The sequence below is a fragment of the Heloderma suspectum genome, chromosome 4 (assembly GCF_057233095.1).
Source record: "Heloderma suspectum isolate Gila_16-S chromosome 4, 16-S_ref, whole genome shotgun sequence".
NCBI classification, from domain to species: Eukaryota; Metazoa; Chordata; class Lepidosauria; order Squamata; family Helodermatidae; genus Heloderma; species Heloderma suspectum.
Window position 1 is genome coordinate 229,229,694 of NC_139461.1, and position 21,738 is coordinate 229,251,431.

Below are 21,738 nucleotides of genomic sequence, written 5' to 3' on the forward strand. Positions count from 1 at the left end.
TTGTGCTCTTTCCAGCACCAAGCGAAGACCTTTTTATTTTCCTAGGCATTTTAGTTTTTCAGTTTCTATTTCATAACTGATATTGTATTTTAACTCTTTGCATTGCTGCTAGTTTCTATTTTGTTATTATTTTTACTTTGTACTGTAGTTTTAAGCTTTTAAACTTTTGTATTGTATTTTATTGTCTTGTATTTTATGGTTTTAATTGTTGTGAACTGCCCAGAGGGTATAAAAATGTAGTAGTAGTAGTAGTAGTAATAATAATAATAAAAGTTACATTTGAGTTCTTTAAGAATTCTCTGATGGATACTATCTAGATCTGTTGATTTCTTTTTGTTTTGTTTTTCAATATGCAAGTAAGATCTAGAACTTCATTTATTTTCGCCACTGTTTTGAGTCAGGTCCTCAGCCTCTCTTCTTGAAAATGTCAGCATAGACAATGGTATCAGCTGCAGTATCAGCTACTGCAGTGCAGACAGACACAAATAATTAATTCACCTTCTCTGCATTCTCCTTATTCTCCTTTAACTTCATTGTCATGCAGTGGTCCAACCACCTCCCTGGCTGGTTTCTGGTTTCTTGTTTCTCATGTATCTAAATATTTTTTTATTGTTGGTCTTAATGTTATTAGTGATATGCTCCCCACTCCACCCACCTTTTTGGCATTGCTTATTGTCTGCTTGTAATTCCTTTGTGCAAGTTTGTGTTTGTTTTTGTTCTCGTTTGGGCAAGACTTCCAACTTTCTGAAGAAAGCTTTCTTCTGGTGGCTTCCCTGACACTGCAGGTCTGCTGGTAATTTCCTGGAGTTTGTGCTACCTTTCTTAAGCTGCAGTATACATTCTAGGTTAGTGTTTATGAATGTGGTTCTGAATAACCACCACGTATTTTGGATAAAAGTGATCTTCTTGACTTTTCTTTCGAACGTACTTCTTAGTAGACCCCCTTTTACTAGTGTTACACATTGACTGTTTGTGCATATATTCACTGAATCCTAGGGCTGAGTCCTCCATGTGAAAACTGCTTCATGTGGCTAGATTCCACACCTCCCCAGTGACGAGGGTAAAGAAGAATCATGTGACTCAGGAGTATGAAGCAGTTTCTCCACAGGTTTCTCCCTACACTACCTCTTTTACAAATGCTGTTCTAGTCATGCATGTATTGGCCTTCAGTGTTTATAGTCATACATCCTTGTTCCCTGCATTGTATTCCTGCAAGTACAGGAATTGTTTGTGCTCCCTACCACCTATCCGCAGGAAGAATGTGGTGCTAAGATCAGTTATCTGAAGTAACAACAAGATGTTTGATTATCCAGGGCTTCTTTTCCTTACTTTTAAGTCACTTAAATATCATATACTTCTTCACAGTGAAAACGTATCTAAGGTTGAAGTGAGTTTTAAAAAGGTTTAAAAAGTAATACACCTGGTGTGTATTACTGAGACCTGGGTGGATGAGCTGGGAAAGGTGGATCTGTGGACTTCAATATGTCAGCTTTGTCCACCTGGGTACTCAGTGCAGCACCAACCTAGATTGGAGGGGGGGGGGGAGTTGCCATCATCCATAAGGATTCCGTCTCCCTCATGAGGAAACCCATCCATCCTAGCATCAGTTTTGAGGCTCTGTACCTTGTGCTGGGCCAAAGAGACAGAACTGGTATGCTGCTGGTGTACTGCCCACTCCGCTGCCCAGCAGTCTCCCTGCCTGAGTTAGGTGAGGTGGTCTTCATGGCAACCATGACAACCGTGGGTCTGTCTCAGTACATCACTGGCCCGACACATGTGTTTTTGCTGTTGGGCGGATGAGGGATTATCTGGTTTGGTGTGTTTTTTTTTCAACAACCCCATTGTCATGGTCAGATCATTTCCTTGTGAAGTTTGGTTTGGCGGTAGCAGATCCTCCCTGCAGGGGTGGGGGACTGATTAAGATGGTCCGCCCCCAGAGACTTATGGAATCTGATGGATTTCTGAATGCTCTGGGGGATTTTCCAGCTGATAAGGCTGGTGATTCGGTCAAGGCCTTGGTCTCACTATAGAATGGTGAGATGGGAAGGGCCATCAATGCAATCACTCCCAAGTAGGGATGGGGGAGAATTTCTCCCCAAAACTTCGGGGGGCCGAGCGCCAACGCATTCGGTCCTCCGAAGGTTGTTTGGGGAGAAATTCTCCGCCCCCCCGCCCCCCGTCCCCCCCCGGGATGGGACTTACCTTTCACGAATGTCCCTCCCAGCAGCGGGTCCTGGCGGCGGTTCGGCAGGTCTTCGTCAGGGGCGGGGGTGGCAACCGGTCTTTCGACCGGCTGCCGCCGCTGCCATTACAAGCAAAGTAAAAAAAAATGCCCCTGTGATAGGCTACGTAACGATTAACGTAGCCTATCATGGCTAGATTTGCAAAGTCAGCCGTGATAGGCTACGTTAATCATTACGTAGCCTATCACGGGCGTTTTTTTTTTCTTTTGAAGTTTGCGGCCGGGGAGACAGGGCGCTTCTCTCCGGCCTGAATTTCGGCCGGGCGAGGTGGGAAGCCTCCCCCCCAGCCTGAATTTTGGCCGGGCGAGGAGGGAAGCCTCCCCCCCTGGCCTGAACTTCGGGGGGAGCAGCGAAGCGCCTCCCCCCCACCGCGAAGCAACCTGCGAGACCAGGTAAGTGACTTTCGTGCACCCCTACTCCCAAGTGCCCACTCTAGTGCTGCGGAGCCCATAATTCACCTTGGTTTGCAGAAGATCTATGGGCAATGAAACAGGCCAGACAACAGCTAGAGTGCAGGTGGTGCAGGTCTCAGAGCAAGTACGATTGAAGATTGGCAAAGACTCTTTGTTGTGCCTATTACGCGGCAGCAAGGATGGCAAAAAAAAATCTTATTACACCTCTATTATCTCATCCTTGAAATGTCGCCCAGCAGAACTGTTCCGAGTGGTGACGAGCCTGTTGGGATCTGGCTCGGGCTCGGAGAAGTTGGGATTGGAACCCTTGGTCATTTGCTGTAATAAATTTGCTAGGCACTTCGAGGAGAAAGTCACTTGTATTCACTCAGAACTTGACACCACAGTTATCTCAGAGTCTGGACAGCTGTCCAGTGTTCTGCCTGATTGTGTTTCTTGGGATCAGTTTCAGTTGTTACAGCCTGATGATGTGGACAAGATGCTTGAATCAGTCTGTCCCACCACATGTAACCTTGACCCTTGCCCATCTTGGCTAATACAATCTAGCAGGGGCGGATTGATTGTGTGGGTCCAGGAGGTGGTAAATGCTTCACTCTGTCGGGGGAGGGGAGTGCCTGCCGCCTTGAAAGAGGCTGTAGTGCACCCTCTCCTGAAGAGGACCTCCCTGGACCCAGAGGTATGTGAGAACTATTGCCCATTGCTAATATCCCCTTTGGGGGCAAGGTGCTTGAGCGTGTGGTGGCTGGGCAGCTTCAGACGTTCTTAGAGGAAACTGATTATCTGGACCCATTTCAGTCTGGTTTCAAGCCAGGGTACGGCACTGAACAGCATTGGTTGCTCTGACTGACAACCTATTCTGGGTGAAAGACAGGAGGAGTGCTACCCAGTTGATCTTCCTGGATCTGTCAGTGGCTTTCAGTACCATTGATCATGGTATCTTACTGGACTGGCTCTGCAGAATGGGAGTTGGGGGCACGGTGTTACAGTGTTTCCGCTCCTACCTGCACGGCTAATTCCAGAGTGTGGTATTGGGGGATTCCTGTTCTCCCCCATGGCTATTAAGCTATGGGGTGCCACGGGGTTCTATTCTATCCCCCATGCTGTTCAACATCTATATGAAGCCATTGGGTGAAGTCATTAGCAATTTTGGGGTGGGGTGTCACCAGTACACTGATGATAGTCAGCTCTATTTCTCCTTGTCATCGGAATTGGCTGAGGCAGTGGAGGTGCTGGACCAGTGCCTGGAGGCTATAATGGGCTGGATGAGGGCCAATAAACTGAAGCTAAATCCTGACAAGATGGAAGCTCTGTGGATTGGTGGTTTCTGAGTCCGGGACTTGGATACACGACCTGTCCTGGATGGGGTTGCACCCCCCCTGAAGGAGCAGGTGTATAGCTTGGGAGTACTACTAGATCCATCCCTGTCACTGGACTCCGTGGCATGGAGTACTTGGGGCCAGCTTCGGCTGATCCGCCAGCTACAGGCTTTCCTGGACAAGGATAACTTACTCAAGTAAAAACATGGCTTTTTTCAAAGCCTTTGAGGGCCAAATGCATTCCCTAAAGTAGCACACGATTTTAACTGTTTTATTGTTTTAGATTTTAATTGGTATTAGCTTGTTTAATAGTTTAATATGTTTTTAGCTGTTTACATTATTTCTTATTTTATACTGTTTAAATTGATTTTATCTGTATGCCGCCCTGAGATCTTAATGATATAGAGCGGGATACAAATGTTTTAAATAAATAAATAAATGAATGAATAAATGGGTTTGTTAATTTGGGTTAGGTGAAAAGTGCCATAGAATCCTTCACATCAAGCCCACTCTCTAAGCCACATAATGCCCTTTGCTAATGTGTTAAATGCTTCCTTGGTTTGAAGCAAGTAGTTAACATCTCTAAACAGACATGCATATATGCACTTTCAACCCCAAATTAATTGCATACAGTCTAAGAACACAAACAAGAAAGCATTCAAAGGACTATGCTGGGTACACATGGCTCCCATAAAAAAAAACTTGAGCCATGTAACTTGTAATTAATGCTATTGCAAATGTCAGAACGCTTGCTTTGCATGTCTAAGCTGACCTACTAAAATTAGTTATCTTTCAACAATTCCTTTTATCATTTGTTTTTCAGCAACAGCGGCAACTTGACCTCTTGACTATAACCAACCCTGGTGAGTAAGCCACAAGGCCCGACTCATTTTATGTTTTCTTAAAGAGATGGTTGTCTGAATGTGTCTTTTTCTCCCCTCCCCTCCCTGACATGCAAAATGAAAAATGCTGTTCCCCAGAAAATCTTTAACATAATAACAACTGACAGCTATATTGTGCTTGGTAAAGCCCCGGGCAGTTATCCATTCACAGAGCTGCCTCTTCAGACCTTTACTCTGCGAATTTGAGTGCTGATATTTCTTTAAGCCTCCTGGGGTTACTCTTAGTGGTATGTCTGCAGGGTAGATACACTATAATTCACAGTGTATGTTCAAGTATCACAGAAACATTCCATTTAACTCTCTGCAGTGGTAAACTTAGATATTTACTAAAGAACAGAGGGATCCTGTATTATCTTTGTGCGCTGTTGGAAAGGGAGAATGTGCTGGTCAACTTAGAAGATAGTGTACTTAAAAAAATCTACAGTAAAATAAAATGCTTCTGAAATTGTTCTTTCTGAAGAATATCCTAACATGTTCTTGTTAAATACTGCTTACTTGGTATGGCGGAAGTTAATCATGTCAATAATTGCTTCCATATAGTTCTTTCTTGGTTTTCTGGCAAGTGCTCAAAGGAACAGAATTATCCTTGTGGGGTTAAGGCTGGATGACCCTGCCCCACTCGATAGACAGTGGATATTGCAGTAACTGCAATTGCCCAAGCTGTTCTGTGTTGTTATGGCTAAGCAAATGTATAGGACTGAGATGTGGGTGATAAACATAATACATTCAAAACTGGTATCATGTAACACTAACTGGATACTATGGCCAGGGATCAAAAGAGCTATTTTGTGTGAGCCCAAGGGCTTGGGTATTCCATATCACAAAATATTTCTGAAGGTTTCAAAAGTGGTTAGCCATGGGGCACTCGGGGCTGCTGTTTCAGCCACATAAGCCCAAAGCGTGCTTGGGGATACTGAGCCAGTTCTGTGTATCTTGGAATCCAGCCTATGTTATTGTTGTTTTTAATGTAATAATCATATTGTTAGCTTCAGTACCTGTACTAAGTGATTGTTCTGAATAGTACCCATTTGGATAGTACCCATTAGTACCTGGAGAGCCAGTGTGGTGTAGTGGCAAGAGTGTTGGACTAGGAGCTGGGAGATCCAGGTTCTAGTCCCCACTTTGCCATGGAATCTCACTGGGTGACTTGGGGCCAGTCACAGACTCTCAGCCCAACCCACCTCACAGAGTTGTTGTTGTGAGGATAAAATGGAGAGGAGGAGGATAATGTAAGCCGCCTTGGGTTCCTTGCAAGAGGAAAAAAGGCGGGGTATAAATGCAATCAATCAATCAATCAATTTTCTTAATGTATACTGCAGAGACTTAAAGTAGTGACACAACTAGAGACAGGAGTGTGGGATAATGTTATCTAGGTTTGTCTAGATGAACTGTAATATAAAGTACTTGACAGAATAGGGACTACTTGAGAAGTGCACATATTTGAGAGCATGAGGGTAGATCCCTCCTTTTCCTTTAGCTAAACAATTCCTGTAGTTCAGATCCCATTGTCAGCTCGATTATCTTAAGATAGGCGATTAGATTCTTGTTTATTTTTCTAAGAACATTTAAAATATTGATAGTATAGCACTGTAGCCAGTATAAAGAAAGAATTCACCTTGTATTTCAGGAGCAGAGCAAGATGAAACTCCGCACTTGGATCTTATCCAAGCTTCTAAAAGAAGCTGTTGCCTGTTGCTCTCCAAAACCCTAACATATTAAATAGCCTTAGAGCACAGTCATAAGAGATCCACCCTGGGTACTTCTGAACTCAGAGGCTTACAAGTATCCTTGTAATATCCCTGTTGCGCCTCCCACTCTGCATTTAAGCCAAATAGACATTTTCGCCCGACTAGTGGAGGCTTTGGGCTTTAGGATTTGGCTGCTGCCTCTGTCTCTTCCCCTGCCTTGGAAACACCCCCATTCCCCCGTCTCCATGCTCCATTTTCCAAGCAAAGAGAGGTAGCTGTCATGGTTCTCTCTGCACTGGCTACAAGGGGGAGGAGGTAGGGAGCACGGTTTCCTGGCTCACAGGTCAGAGCCCTATCTCTGACCTTGGAGCCAGGAAATGGAATAATCCTATGTCTCCCCAAAACACTGTCTAGAGGACCTAAGATTGCTCTGTCTGTATCTTCAACACCCGATGTTCTCTCTCTTTTTTCTTTCAAAACCCCATTTAAACATGAAACTATAAGATTATCTCCATTTCATTAATTTGTGACTCATAAATGGATAATTTTCAGGTGGCTTTCGATTCCGCTAGAACTGTTTTATTGTGTAAAATTACAGATATAGTTCTTTATTGCTCAGTTAATTTTTCACTGGTTAGAAAATAATATGTTAACCCACCTAGAGTTGGATGGGATGATATGTGGGATTTACTGTACTTCTCCCTTGATTGAGGGTTGCTTTGCTACATACAACTGCTTAGGAAACTGCAACGTAAAATTAGGTGACAAGAAAAGCTTCGCGATGTGATTTGGAAAAATTTACTTAAGAACAAATTCCACTATTAAAACTCTCTGAAAAGCCATTCCCATTATTGTCTTGAACATTCTGGCTGCTTCTTACTAATTGAAGCATGAAAATAATACGAACTCAAAGTCATGAAGCTATAATACACCTATTAGTAAAAATGATACAAGGTAATAAAATGTGACAGAAAGTTGTTCTCCACCAAAACTCATGCTCCAACTATTCTTGATAATCCATGCTAATTAATACAACATTGATTCTGATCAAAGTACACGTCAAGGGATCCTGGCTGAGTTTTCAAACAGCCTCGCATAATTACTCTTTATGTTTGTTGGTGAAAGCTTCATAGGCTGTTGTACTTAAAAATGAATTCCTATGTATCTTCCTCGTAATGACTGTCTCTGTTGAGGGAGGGCAGGGAAGGAAGAATTCTTTGAACAATAGGGTAGGTAAATTAGGGGATGGGAAAGTATATTAATCTATTCACAAATTTTAAAATAGTAAGTCTGGAGATAATGCTTTTTACACAATTCATTGGCAGCTGGGAGTGGAGATTAGTTATCAAGGCGAGTAGATAGTTAGCACCCTGGTCTTTTGTATATTTACTCAGAAGTAAGTCCCACAAAATTCAAGGGGACATACTCTCAAGTAAGTGTGTGTAGGATTGCAGCCATAGGCCATTACTGGTTGAGTAATCATTGCATCTTATTCATGTATTTCTTGATTTTGCGATACCTTTCTAAATCATACAAAGAGCAAAGGTAGCCATATAGACCATAAGAAAAAATCCAGAATCCATATGAAGGCAATACATTTATTAGGCCAATCAACATGTCCCAAAGCTTGTGTGCAAGCTTTCGAGTTTCCTAGAATTCTTCATCAGGCTAGATCAGCCTTCTCCAACCTGGTGCCCACCAGGTGTGTTTTACTATAACTCCCATAATTCCCTGCTAGTATAGCCATTGGACATGGCGGTGGGGGATGATGGGAGTTGTAGTGAAACATATCTGAATGATGTCAGGTTGGGGAAGGCTGGGCTAGAACAAAGCAAGGGGAGAGAGGAAAAATCTGGCTGATACTGAAGCCATAGACTCTGCCTTTAGTCACAATTTTAAAATGGAATGTGGGAGGAGGTAGCAGACATCCAGACTAGGCTCTACAAGGTGGTATGGTGGTTAGGTTTCACCTAGAACTGTTGGAGTGAAGAAACATACAATGGTTGATCCCCCATTTTTGAAAATATGAAACCCAGATCTGTTTCCATCCTTAGGCAAAACATACAAATTCTTTGGGAGGTGAAAAACAGCTCACCAAGGGTTGAGGGGAACAATATCCAGTACCAGTGAGGCATGGAGAAGTATCCTAAGAAAGCAATCCTATGGCCCCCTAGACAGAGTCTGGCGGGCCATAGGATAATTCAGATTCCTGGATCCAAGGTTGGTGTCAACGCTCTGACCTCAGAGCCAGGAATCCAAGCTCCCCACTCCTTCCTCCTCCCCACCAGCATGGAGACAACCACACCAGCTGCCTCTCCGAGGACCTCAAAGAGGAGGGAAAGGGGGGGTCAGTGGGCAGGGAAGGGACTGGGGAAGCTGGCTTACACCACATCCAGAGGCCTCCCCAGCGTCCTTCCCTCCCCCTCCCTATGCCTCAGCTAGATGGGTGGAAAAACCCATCTAGCTTAAATGCAGACCGGGAGGTGTGGCAGAGACGACAATCGCCTCCACTACCTCCCACTCTGCATTGGATACTCGTAAGCCTGTGAGTTCGGAGGTTTATAAGTATCACAGGCGGATCCCATAGGATTGTGCCCTAAGAAAACCCAACAGGCTACAAAAAACCATCTCAATAACTTAGTTCAGTAAAATACTTAAACCTCCTCTGTAATATTGATTCTCACATTTTTACCATTCATAGTATGTGGAAAGATCATCGGACTTTTCAGGGGAAACCTCATCCATGTAGGAAAGCTCACAGTGGTATTTTCCTGCATTTTCTCTAAGGAGCTCAAGGCAGCACATGGTTCTCCCCATCATACCCCCATTTTCTCCTCACAACAACCATGAGAGGTTGTTGTTGTTCAGTCGTGTCCAACTCTTCATGACCCCATGGACCAGAGCACGCCAGGCCTTCCTGTCCTGCGCTCTCTCCCGGAGCATGCTCAAGTTCATATTCATTGCATCAGTGATGCTATCTAGCCATCTCATCCTCTGCCATCCCCTTCTCCTTTTGCCTTCAGTCTTTCCCAGCACCAGGGTTTTTTCCGGTGAGTTTTCCCTTCGCATTAGGTGGCCAAAATATTTGAGCTTCAGCTTCAGTATCTGTCCTTCCAATGAGCACTCAGGGTTGATTTCCTTTAGGATTGACTGATCTGACCTCCTTGCAGTCCAGGGGACTCGTAAGAGTCTTCTCCAGCACCACAGTTCAAAAGCATCAATTCTTCAGCGCTCAGCCTTCCTTATAGTCCAGCTCTCACAGCCATACATTACTAATGGGAAAACCATAGCTTTGATTAGATGGACCTTTGTCGGCAAGGTGATGTCTCTGCTTCTTACTATGCTGTCTAGGTTTGCCATAGCTTTCCTCCCAAGGAGCAAGCGTCTTTTAATTTCATGGCTACAGTCACCGTCTGCGGTGATCTTGGAGCCCAAGAAAGTAAAATCTGTCACAGCTTCCCTTTCTTCCCCTTCTATATGCCAGGAAGTGATGGGGCCAGATGCCATGATCTTCGTTTTTTTAATGTTGAGTTTCAAACCAGCTTTTGCACTCTCCTCTTTCACCCTCAACAAGAGGCTCTTTAGATCCTCTTCGCTTTCTGTCGTTAGGGTGGTATCATCTGCATATCGGAGGTTGTTGATAATTCTCCCGGCAATCTTAATTCTGACCTGTGATTCATCCAACCCGGCGTTTCTCATGATGTACTCTGCATATAAGTTAAATAAGCAGGGTGACAATATGCAGCCTTGTTGTACTCCTTTCCCAATTTTGAACCAATCGGTTGTTCCATGTCTGGTTCTTACTGCTGCTTCTTGACCCTCGTACAGGTTTCTCAGGAGACAGGTAAGGTGGTCTGGTACTCCCATCACTTTAAGAATTTGCCACAGTTGGTTGTGATCCACACAATCAAAGGCTTTAGCGTAGTCAATGAAGCAGAAATAGACGTTTTTCTGGAATTCTCTTGCTTTCTCCATGATCCAGCGAATGTTGGCGATTTGATCTCTAGTTCCTCTGCCTCTTTGAAACCCAGCTTGTACTTCCGGTAGTTCTCGGTTCGCATACTGCTGAAGCCTAGCTTGCAGGATTTTGAGCATCACCTTGCTGGCATGTGAAATGAGCGTAATTGTGCGGTAGTTTGAACACTCTTTGGCGTTGCCCTTCTTTGGAATTGGAATGTAAACTGACCTTTTCCAGTCTTGCGGCCACTGTTGAGTGTTCCAAATTTGTTGGCATATTGAGTGCAGCACTTTAACAGCATCATCTTTTAGGATTTTAAATAGCTCAGCTGGAATACTGTCATCTCCGCTAGCTTTGTTGTTAGTAATGCTTCCTAAGGCCCACTTGACTTCACTCTCGAGGATGTCCGGCTCAAGTTCAGTGACCGCACTATCATGGCTATCAGGGACATTCAGATCTTTCCTGTATAGTTCTTCTGTGTATTCTTTCCACCTCTTCTTAATCTCATCTGCTTCTGTTAGGTCCCTGCCTTCTTTGTCCTTTATCATGCCCGTCTTTGCACAAAACGTTCCCTTGAGATCTCTGATTTTCTTGAAGAGATCTCTAGTCTTTCCCATTCTGTTATTTTCCTCGATTTCTTTGCATTGTTCATTTAAGAAGGCCTTCTTGTCTCTCCTTGCTATTCTCTGGAACTCTGCATTCAGTTATAGGTAGGTAGTGTCAGATGTGGATTGTCCTTCCCCCTTTGCAATCAACACCACAAGGAGACAAAGCTTCAGGCTGTCACTACTTTATTTTGCTAGTGTCATGTTTCGCTTTGCCCCTGCTGTAAGACTTCAAAAGCCAAATCAAAACACAGACAATAGACTTCAATTCCAAGGCTTTTTAATCCACTTAATTCAATGGGTCATTCAGATACTAATTGTCTACAAAGGAAATACCTTCCGGGAGTTCAAAGGAAAACTACAAAAGTTGCCCACCATTTGAGGAACAGGTGAGCTTGCTGTCCTAACTTAGGGGGTGGGTGGGATCTGCCTCTATCTCGTGAGGACTCTAAGCACAGCTGTTCCCGCTGGGCCAATCAGGCAGATCGCCTAAGCTCCACCCCTGCCATTTCTCTCTTGTCTCTGCATCTGCATCTAGCATCTAAGAATTCAGGCTCTACCAGCCCCCCTTCTCCCTGTTTGCTATCTCTCACAGGGATGGGTGAAGAGGGGCCCTCTCCATCCAGCTGTGCCTTTGAAGCTTGAGGAGTAGGCCTATCCATCTCTGTTCAGGCCTGGGAAATTTCCTCCCCCACATTTTGTGGTTCCTCTTCAGACTCTGAGCTACTCTGTCAATCGCTGCGCTCAGGGGCAACCCTGATATCTAGGAACTAGCCCCTTTACAAATGCAGATCCCAGGAAACTCTCAGACTGCCTCAGGCCCCTAAACCAGTAATCTGGAATTCCTAATTAGAGGAGATGAACTGGGGGCAGGGGAGAAGTTGCTGACAGTTTGGGCGTGAACCTCTCACAACCAGACTAGCTTTGCAGTGATGCCCCTCCCTTAGCGTAGCTTCCTCTTCTGTTGGCTTCCAAGAGTACCCTGGTGGAGCATCTGAGCCCTGCCCCTAACTTTTCCTGTTTGACTTTGCGATGTGCCCAAACATCTCTTAATTTATTTATTTATTTTATTTATTAAATTTATTAATCGCCCATCTGACTGGTCACCCAGCCACTCTGGGCGATGTACAACCCACCATAAACAATTTAAAACAATAAAATTTTACCATAAATTTTTTTTTAAAAAAAATACTTAAGTCACGCCCCTCTTCCTCCTCCTCCTCCTCCTTGGAAGCTTGAGTTCTCACAATGGAGGGAGGGGGCAGCGACTCAGTCTGGGCCATCTGTTTGGCAAGGTCTTCTGAAAAATCTCTACCAGTCTCTTGGCTCACTAGGGAGGGCCCCTCCTCTGGCCTCTGATCTAACTGCTCCAACTCTCCTTCAGAGTTGGAGCTGTCAGACATCTCAATGCACTGGGACTCATCCCTGACAGGTAGGGTAAGCACTTACTCATCACCAAAAAAAGAGGACAAAAGAGGATACAGATGCACATAACATTTTCATATGTAATCTATATGTAGAGATGCATATCTAGAATTAGTTGCTATAATCTAAGTAGAAATACAATACATTTCCTCAGTGTGGGGAATACAGTGACAGGCAACCTGTGTGCTTGCTCAGGGTTGTATCCAACACTGCTCTAATGGAAAAAATACAAGAGCTGGTATTCCACTAGCACTTGTGCACAACTTGCACAAGGAACACCTAGCCTAAATAAGTCATAATGAGTTCTGTATCAACTTGTGAAACCCCTTGTAAAATGGCTTGTGGTTTGTGGGAGCCAAATCAAAGTACAAAGTACTAAGCAGAATTTGACACCTGTGCAAGGATGAAAACAGAGTTTCTAAAAATTGTCGCAGCTTTGTGCTAGTGGAACGACACCCTGGGATACAACCCTGAGTCAAGCTGTCCGAGGGCTAACTGTTGATAAGGCAGCTTCCGCCCCCCTGCTTTCCCTATTTATAGTTTGTCATCCTTAAACTGGAGTTGGTCTGGACAACCCTTCAAACAGAGTGCTGTCTTCTGTAAATTAGGACACCCAGCCACCCTAGGCCTGGAACAGTTATTATTGAATACAGTATGTTGCACAATAAGCTTTGCTACAACAGGCGTTCACAACATTTTAAGTTTTTTCCTTGCTGTTTTTTTCTTGATAAGCAGAACTTTAGAACAGCCTGTACTATTCAAAATTTGATGAAACATTAACCTTTCCCACAGACCACGATAACTACTGAGAATCTAAGTCAACATAAGGTTTCACACTTTATGCCTGCGATATAGCTGAATTGCTGGACTAAAAAAATATGTAGGAGATTAGATTTACCTACCACTTAAAGGAATTGGTGACCACAATTTTTTAACTAGGTAAAATAACTGGGCAGCAATTATTAATATGCCCAAATCACATGGAATCCACAACAACTCTGTAGAGACGTCATTGTTTTTCTTGTGCAGTATTTTACTACTGAGAATCCTTGAATGCAAGCTATATCAAACACTGGGACGAAACCAAAGCATAATTTGGGGGGAGGGGGCAGAACAAAATGGCAACGTGGGCCCACTCCGACACACATACCCACCCCATCTCATACCTGCAACTCAGGAGACGTGAAAGAAAAGTTTCTATTTTAATTCTGAGATTGCATTTTCTCTGTTTCAAAAAGAATACCTTGGCCTACACTGGGGCTTTTCTACTGTGTCCCAACTCGTTTTACTATTTTTGTTTAACATAACATTCTGTCTGAAGAAAAGCCCTATAAAGCTTGCTTACTATTTTGCAACTTTTAAAACTTCTACTAAGGGTGCAATCCTATGGCCGCTAAACAGCGGCTAGTCAGCCATAGGATTTTTCATTTTCTGGGAACCGAGCTCAGAGCCAGTGGGTGGCGCAGTCTGTCCCTGGCTCCACGCTTGTAAGAACAACATGGAGTGGGGGGAAAGGGGGCGTTCCTGGGGATGGGGAAGGGACAGTGGAAGCGCCATTATGATGCTTCCTATGTGCTGGCTGGCCTCCCCACCCCACCCCGTTCCGAGGCACCCCGACTAGAGAGCTGAAATTGGCCATCTCACCACAAATGCGGGGCAGCCGGAGTGTGAAGGAGAAGTTCCGCTCTGTGCTACGCCCACCTTGCACACGATAGTTGGTCGCCTCCAAGTTCAGAGGCGGCCAACTATCCCCATAGGATTTCACCCTAAAGGTATACTATCAGTGTTTTAAGGGGGTTTTTTTTTGTTCTAATTGACTGATGCAACTGTAAACATTTGATAAATAGAAAAATTCACCTGAATGCTTTATTTTTCTGGCCTCTTTCATTGCATAATTATGAATTATCTGCAATATTGCCAGACTCATTTTTTGGAAGCATTTGATTGGAGTTGCACTATGCTTCTGGCAGCTTATGTTCATCAGCAATTGCTACAGATACAATTTCTATATTGAAATCATTTTCATTTTGTTTAAGGTCATCTACTTCTGTAGACATTTACTTACTTATTTTGGGTCTGTAAATCCTGCCAGCAGCATGGTCTGGATGTGATCAATTATGATAGTTTGTCCTGCAACCCTCTCTCTTGTCTGGGTACCTGTCCCTCTGTCTTGTCTAGGTACAAAGAATTCTGGGACTGGTAGTTCTTGAGAAAGCAGGTCAGATAGGGAAGGATAAATTTGCCTATAACTCAGACTACAGTTCCTAGTTTAGATGCACAAGCACACACGCTCCATTCTACAGAACAGCCTGACCCAGTAGCTCACTAATCAGAATGTTGCTTGTCCTGCTCTAACACTGCTTCTGTTTGGCTTCTGTTTGGTCCCACCAAATCTCACAAGATTTGCACATAGGTTCATAGATTCAGGGACATGTTTCCGTAAATATCCTCAGGCATTATCTACAATTTATTTTGCCTCAGGTTTTTTCCCTAATGGTAATGGGCTTACAGCCTGAGCCAGCCCCCCCCCCCCAAATCCTGGCTTCAGAAAGGTGTACCCCCCCCCCCACACACAAACACACATTCTTGGTCTCTGAGCAGGAACAAAGAGGAGGCTGCTTTGGGGAAGATGCCACAGTTTAGTGGCAGCGCACCTGCTTTGCATATAGAAGGTCCCAGGTTCAATCCCTGGCATCTGCAGGTAGGTGTGGGGGAAAAAATCTGCCTAAAATCCTAGAGAGCTGCTGCCACTCAGTGCAGACAATACTGGGCTAGATGGACTAATAGTATGACTTGGTGTAAGGAAACTTCCTTCATTACTATGTTACCAACAAGAGAGAAAGCTCACTTGAGAGCTGAGTTTGCAACTTGTTAGGAGAGGTTTCAGATAGAGTTATGCTGAATATTCTTCCACTATGATTTTTAGACTGAAAGTACTGCTTTCAGGTGAGGGGATGATTTTTGTTGTTGTTGCAAAAATAACACTATGAGAATGTTCACTTTCTTCAGTCTTCTTTGCTGCTATTTTCCCCTTATCTGCTGCTACTTGTGTTCTGTTTTTCCTTATTATTGTGGCTTGTACCTTGATTCACATGAGCGATCCCAGCAAACTGGACTTAACGTAGTAATCAGGAGACATAGCAATGCTATGTAGGCAATCACATTTAGATATCTGAAGATATCACTGAGGACAAATTAAGTCAATTCAGAGTGAGGTTGATGGTTCCTGAACACTTTTGGCACCTCTTGAAGCAATCTCCCAAAAATGGACACTTTGCAATGCAAAAATGTTTACAGAAATTGTATACGCTTTTGGCTCAGCCTTCGTTTTAGATGCTCCTTTCCCTCAGAATGAGCCCTCAGAATGCAGCTCCCAGCTGGCATAGGTGAGAGGCCCAAACTTGGAGCCCTTTGGGGGAATTGTAAAATTGCAAATATTTACATTATAAAATTGTAGATATTTTAAAATGCACATTGAACACTAGGTGAAGAGGTGAATTATATGCTCAGCTAACAAAGCAAACATGTAATGTATGGTGGTCCTAATTAATATGATAGTTTCAGTCATTCAATTAATTCTGAGCATACAAATTATTTAAGAGAGAAGGTTTTAGCGAAGGAATGGTGTCACAAGAGAACTGATATTTGGTTTTTATTTTGGAATGAAAAGTAGGTGAGAGCCAAACACTTCAAAATATGATATTCATACAATATAGTGTCAGGTTTCAGCCTCAGACCCCAGATAAAATCAGACACCTACATTCAAAAACATGAGAGAAGTTAGATAAACAATAAAGTCTTATTCTGGAATTATGATTCAGAAGAAGGCCAACAATGTATGAAACAGGGTAGCAAAGAAGCATGATAACACAGTAGGACACAGACATGATTGAAGAATAGGGCTGGAGTCCATAGTTCTTTGAGTTTCATTTTGCTCAATTGTTTATGGCAGGGTGAATGGCTGCTAGGACAAGAATGTATATGAATATACTATATGAGGTGACAGACAAGCAATGCAATGTTCTTCACTGACAGTGTTCTTCACTGCAAGGCCTGAGGGCTTCTGGCGACTCCCAGTCACCTCATGGACAACACTCCAACTCTCTCCCTCATTTGCTCTCTCTTTTTCTCTCTCTCTGTAGTACCTTCTCACTGTCAGGAGGGGCCCGCTAGCTTTGCTTTATTGTTGCGCTAGCAATGGGCTGGCTGCTGTGATCTGGGGTACCAGAGGAGGCTTTGGGGGTGGGGAGTCAGGAGATCTACCACTTGTCAGCTTGCTTGGACAATGTGGAAGAGGATGGGAGGGAGAGGGCCAAAAGGTCCAGCCGGGTCCGGTGAACAGCATCACCAATTGATGAAGGGGCGGCAGAAGACGCTCCCAAGGATCAGGAAAGGCCCCCAAGTGGCCTCTGAGTGGGCTCCTGCTTGAAAAATAGTGAAGATACTGGCATAGGAGAATATGGCAATAGCACCAAAACCCACACGTAGCTGTTTTACATGGGATATTTCAGAGCTGTGTAAACAGAGAGTCCACTCACAATTTGGCAGCAGTTTTTAAAAATAGATGGTCATATACAAAGTGATGTAATTGTGTTAATTACACAATGCAATTTTTCACTGCAGATAGATCAGTAACCCCGGATAGCAGCTTCCATGCAGCTGGGGATTATATTCTTTCCCTCTCTCAATGCTTCTTGTTTTGTGACTAGGAAAGAAGCTATCATTTTGTGACTAGAAAAGGAGCTCAGTTCTAGCCTGTCTACTAGAATTACTAGGTGTTATTTTAAGTATATAAATTATAGTAGAACCACATGTGACATAGTAACATTGGGAATCCACTTGTTTAACATTTGGTTTGGGCAAGTTTTATTATTTCCTGTATAGGAAAACTGAATTGTGTGTGTTTTGTGCCTGTTGGGAAGTGGTTTTTCATCAAGTTAAATAATAACCGTAGAGAAGGCATTTGAAAAGCAAACGCCGTTACTTTTGAAAGAAAAACTAAAGCTTCCTGCAACACCTTATTATTATTCTGGGTCACTGTGATGTTTCCATGCACCTTGGCATGTCCCTTTAATTGGATCCTTGCCTACGAAGGTCCAGCATAGTTGCATTGAAAGCTGACATTTCCAACTAACTGACCTTTTCAGGCCCAGTGATACTTCTATAATGATTATCCTCTTGCATTGTTTGGACACAATACCACATACTTCACAGCACATAAAGAATATGGTCTTTGAAAACTATTCAAAATTTCCAATCTCAAGTTAGCAAAATGAGAAAATTGGGTACAAACATTCATCAGAAGTGTTATTGTGCAGGTATCGATTTGAATGCCCTTTCATTTCTCTAGGAAAAAAGTGTTGTAGTGTGGAGTTCTAAATTAACTTTTGTTCTGTTATTTCTCTCTCTCTCCCAGTAACTGTAAAAAGGTCAAATTCATTCATAAGCCTGAATAGATTTGCTGGATATAAGCAATAAGATAACAATCAACCTTCAAATAACCTTTAAAGAGACAGTATCTTCCTCTATGAACAATAATTGATCTACTCATTAAGCAGGAGAGAATTTCTTTCAGGCTCACCTAGGCAAAAAATGTATAGGCGCAAAGTAAAAGGACACTACCTAGAACAACAAGGAAATGAAGTTAAAAATATATAACAGTTCAGTTTTGCACATGTCAGGGACAGCTAAGGCCTGCTCAGATGCTACTTCTTTCCCCCCAGGCCTTTACATATTAAAGAGTAGATCTTTTACTGCAAGGCCATGGAGATCTTGCATTTAAATAAGTATAGGATATCTCAGTACAGTCATTACCTTCTTCTACATATGGTATGGAGATAGGGGAAGGAGTGTGTAAGCCCAGCACTCATTTCCTGGCATCATCATACATTCAAGGGAAGAAATAATATCTGAACAATCCACTAAATAAAAGATCATCATTGTTAGGGTGTATAGCTTGCTCTTTAATGGGAGAATACAAACATGGGAATCCTCCTCCCTATTTGGAACTCTGATGAAAGGAGTGAGCTCATTTTTACTTTCCATTAGGCTATTGGTGGCAGGAAGGGCAAGGATTTGTACACTTGATTCATGTTCTCACGGTTGTGGCCAGGTTTGAAAAAAGCAGCATCTCCTCATTTCCTCTGGCAGCAGCCACCTTTTTTGCTTAGTCAGGGGAGATCAGCTGCTACCAGAACAAATAAAGAACTGTTAGCTGACAGGAATCCTGAACCCAAATCTGCTGGCTGGAGAGGGTAGATGATGGGCAGGAAGTGTCCCTCCATTGACGGAGAGTAACTTCACTGGCAGGGGGGCATGTCCATCCCAGTGGCCCCAGGTACACATACTGAAATCTCAGCAGGCATACTAATGCTTGCGTTGTTTCTACCAGGTATAGACCCAGAAACAGGACGTTCCAGGGGCAGGGCATAGGTGACCTTGGGCTCACTTGATCCAAGACCTCTTCATTTCCCTGCAGGGCCCCAGGATTCAACCTTTCAGCTACGCCAGCTGGAAGCTGCAAAAGTTGTGGATGAGCTACCACTCCATTCCTTCCTCCCTGTTAGTGTTTTTCTGTAAGGTAATGGAGGAGGATTGATTAATGTGGACATCAGTGGTGGTTCCACTTCCTTTCTCCTTTTCAAATGCATGGCGTTAGGCAAGAGGAAGCCAGCCCCAGATGCTACTCCTGCTGCTCACTGGTCCCCAAAAGGTACCACCCTACCTCTTTTGTATCCATCAGTGGTAAGTGAAGGACAACATTTACCTTTGTTACCATATAACCCATACGAATTTTGCCAATTTAAAAAATTGTACTCTGTATTGTCAATTCTTTCTTTTTTTTAATAAAATGAACAATTATCATTACCTTATGCCTTCCTAGACAAATAAGCACAACATTTAAAAATGATTCTTTAAGTGGGGTGATGGTAGTGGTGGAATGAAATGTTTAAGGTACCAAGAGATGTAAATGTTGTTTTTCCACATTTTATGATTCCCAGATGCCTCCTCTAATTGCTTAGCTAACCTCAAGTTTATTAAGTTATTTTCCAGAGTCAAACTCATTTGTATACATGTCAGAATGTAAAATGAATTTTAAAGATAAGACCTTTGGATTAGAATTCAAGGGTGATAAACAAATTGATTTCAAATGTATTTGCATGCAATTTACATGTGACAGAATGTACCAATGTGTGCCTTTCAAATACAGGTCTTATATCTGCTTAACACAATGGAATAGCATGGAGGGATTTTTTAGCTTTATTTTTTTGTAAAAGGCGGGTGGGAGATCCTCAAATTCAGGGCCTAAAAACAACTGGTGAGGGAGAGATAAGAGTACAGGGAATACTGGTTTCATCATCTTTAGCTTTTAGAATGCTGATTTGTGTAGCAGTTGTATACCTCTGTTCAAGTATGCAACCATAGAATTGCAATGCATTTATTATTTACTTCCCAGAATGACTGTTTTGCTCTATGCAGCTTTTAAAATAGGCCTCCTTTTCTCTTAAAAATAAGATACATAAAAAGATAAAATGATTGGTTTTGCTTGAAACCTTTCTAGAAATCTACAAACTTTAGCATAAAAAATCTTTACTCTGTGGAAAAAGAGAATTGAAAAAATGGATCATGTGTTTAAAGACTGAAAAAGCCTTTTCCTTTGAATGAAAATACATTGTTGTTCAGAAAATATAGAGCTCGCCTAAATTAAAACATTAAATGGAGCACCACTGTGTATTAGGAGAATTACTTAAATTGTGCATTATTTCCGAGAGCACAGATTTGAATATGATCACATAAATGATCAAGTCTCTGCTACTGAAGCTCTGTCAAGTGCCATATACATTGATGGCATTGTAAATAATAACAACAGCAATGCTTAACTGTAGCTAACCAGTGAAGAAATGCCATTTCACTGATAGCAAATATTTGCTTACAGATTTTGTCGGCCTGTAGAACTTTTCTGCCTTGAAACTAGTCTGCTAATGCAGATTTCGCATAAATGAAGTTTAAAAATTCTTTCTTATCCCACACCAAATATAGCTCTTGTTAGCTCAAGTCTGATGACACATATGTAGAGCTACATAGATTTCTTAAATGCTCTAATTAACCAACTGGTTGCTCAGATGTCATGAGTGACTTGCCAGGCTGTGAGCAGATTCACAGGCTCCAAACCAAGAAGCTGGAGACAGCTTCATGTTTTCTTCAGTGCTGCCCCAAGATTGTTGCCTAAAACAGAGGGCCAATTTATTGATTGACTGATTGATTTATTGGATTTGTACCCCATGTCAAGAAAAATGGCACTCAAAGTGTCTTTCAATCATAAATAAAACTTGGTTAAAACAATAAAACAATGCATTAAAACCCAATAAAAATACAGCAACAGCAGAATAAAAACAGCACCGACCGCAACAGACTTGGGGGTTGTTCTCACGGATGATTTGCTGTGAATTGGGAGGGTTTCGAGGTTGTTGACGCAAGATGATGTCGTGGCAAAACCAAAGTCATCCCAGGCTTTGTGGAAGAAAATCCATATTTTCTGAGACTGCTTATACTCTGGTTTTTCCCCTTTAATTTGGGTTCTCATGCTGTGTGCTCCTATCCTTCGCACCTATTTGAGTATGATAGCCTCTGCCCAGGGTGTGTCAAGGGGTGTTTCCCCTGTCTCTGTTTCCTCGGGTTTTCCGCCATTCCGCAGCTGGGCACTCTGGAGTTCCAGTATTTATTTCTCCTCGCTTCATTTTGCTAGTCATTGTAATGAAGAAGATAAAAGCAACTGCATCAGCCACCCTGCATACCTAGGTGACCCCTGTTTAGCCCCCTTATTTATTTATTTATTTATTTAATAAACCAATCGTACATTTGGCCAGGCTCAGCTGGCATTAAGTGCTAGCTAGTGCTGCTTTTAACAGTGGGAACCCACAATTGGCTGAGCCCAGCTACAGGGAAAGCAAATCAGAGTACCACTGCCCCCCATGCATGTTACTCCGAAGTAAGAAATAAATTTCACTCCCCTGCAGTGAATCAGATCTTAGTGCATACGGAGCCACAGTAAATTGTTAAAGCATTTAAAGTATTAAAGGCTAACTTTAGTAACTCGCCCTAAAGCGCTCTTTTGCTGCCTTCTCCATGAAATCGCTATCTCAATGCTGTGCTTATTTGATGTTCTGTAGTTTCTCTGTTGTTATGTA

General features: G+C 42.9%; 1 protein-coding gene across 2 annotated transcripts in view; it reads left to right on the forward strand.

Moving 5' to 3' along the window:
- Nucleotides 1-21,738, forward strand: part of BEND5 (BEN domain containing 5) — a 1,382,785-nt gene that overhangs the window by 694,232 nt on the left and 666,815 nt on the right. For both annotated transcript variants that reach the window (XM_084852552.1, XM_084852551.1), the window contains exon 6: nucleotides 4,796-4,835. In XM_084852552.1, coding sequence (XP_084708678.1) covers nucleotides 4,796-4,835 — 40 coding nt within the window. The remainder of the gene's footprint in view (nucleotides 1-4,795; nucleotides 4,836-21,738) is intronic.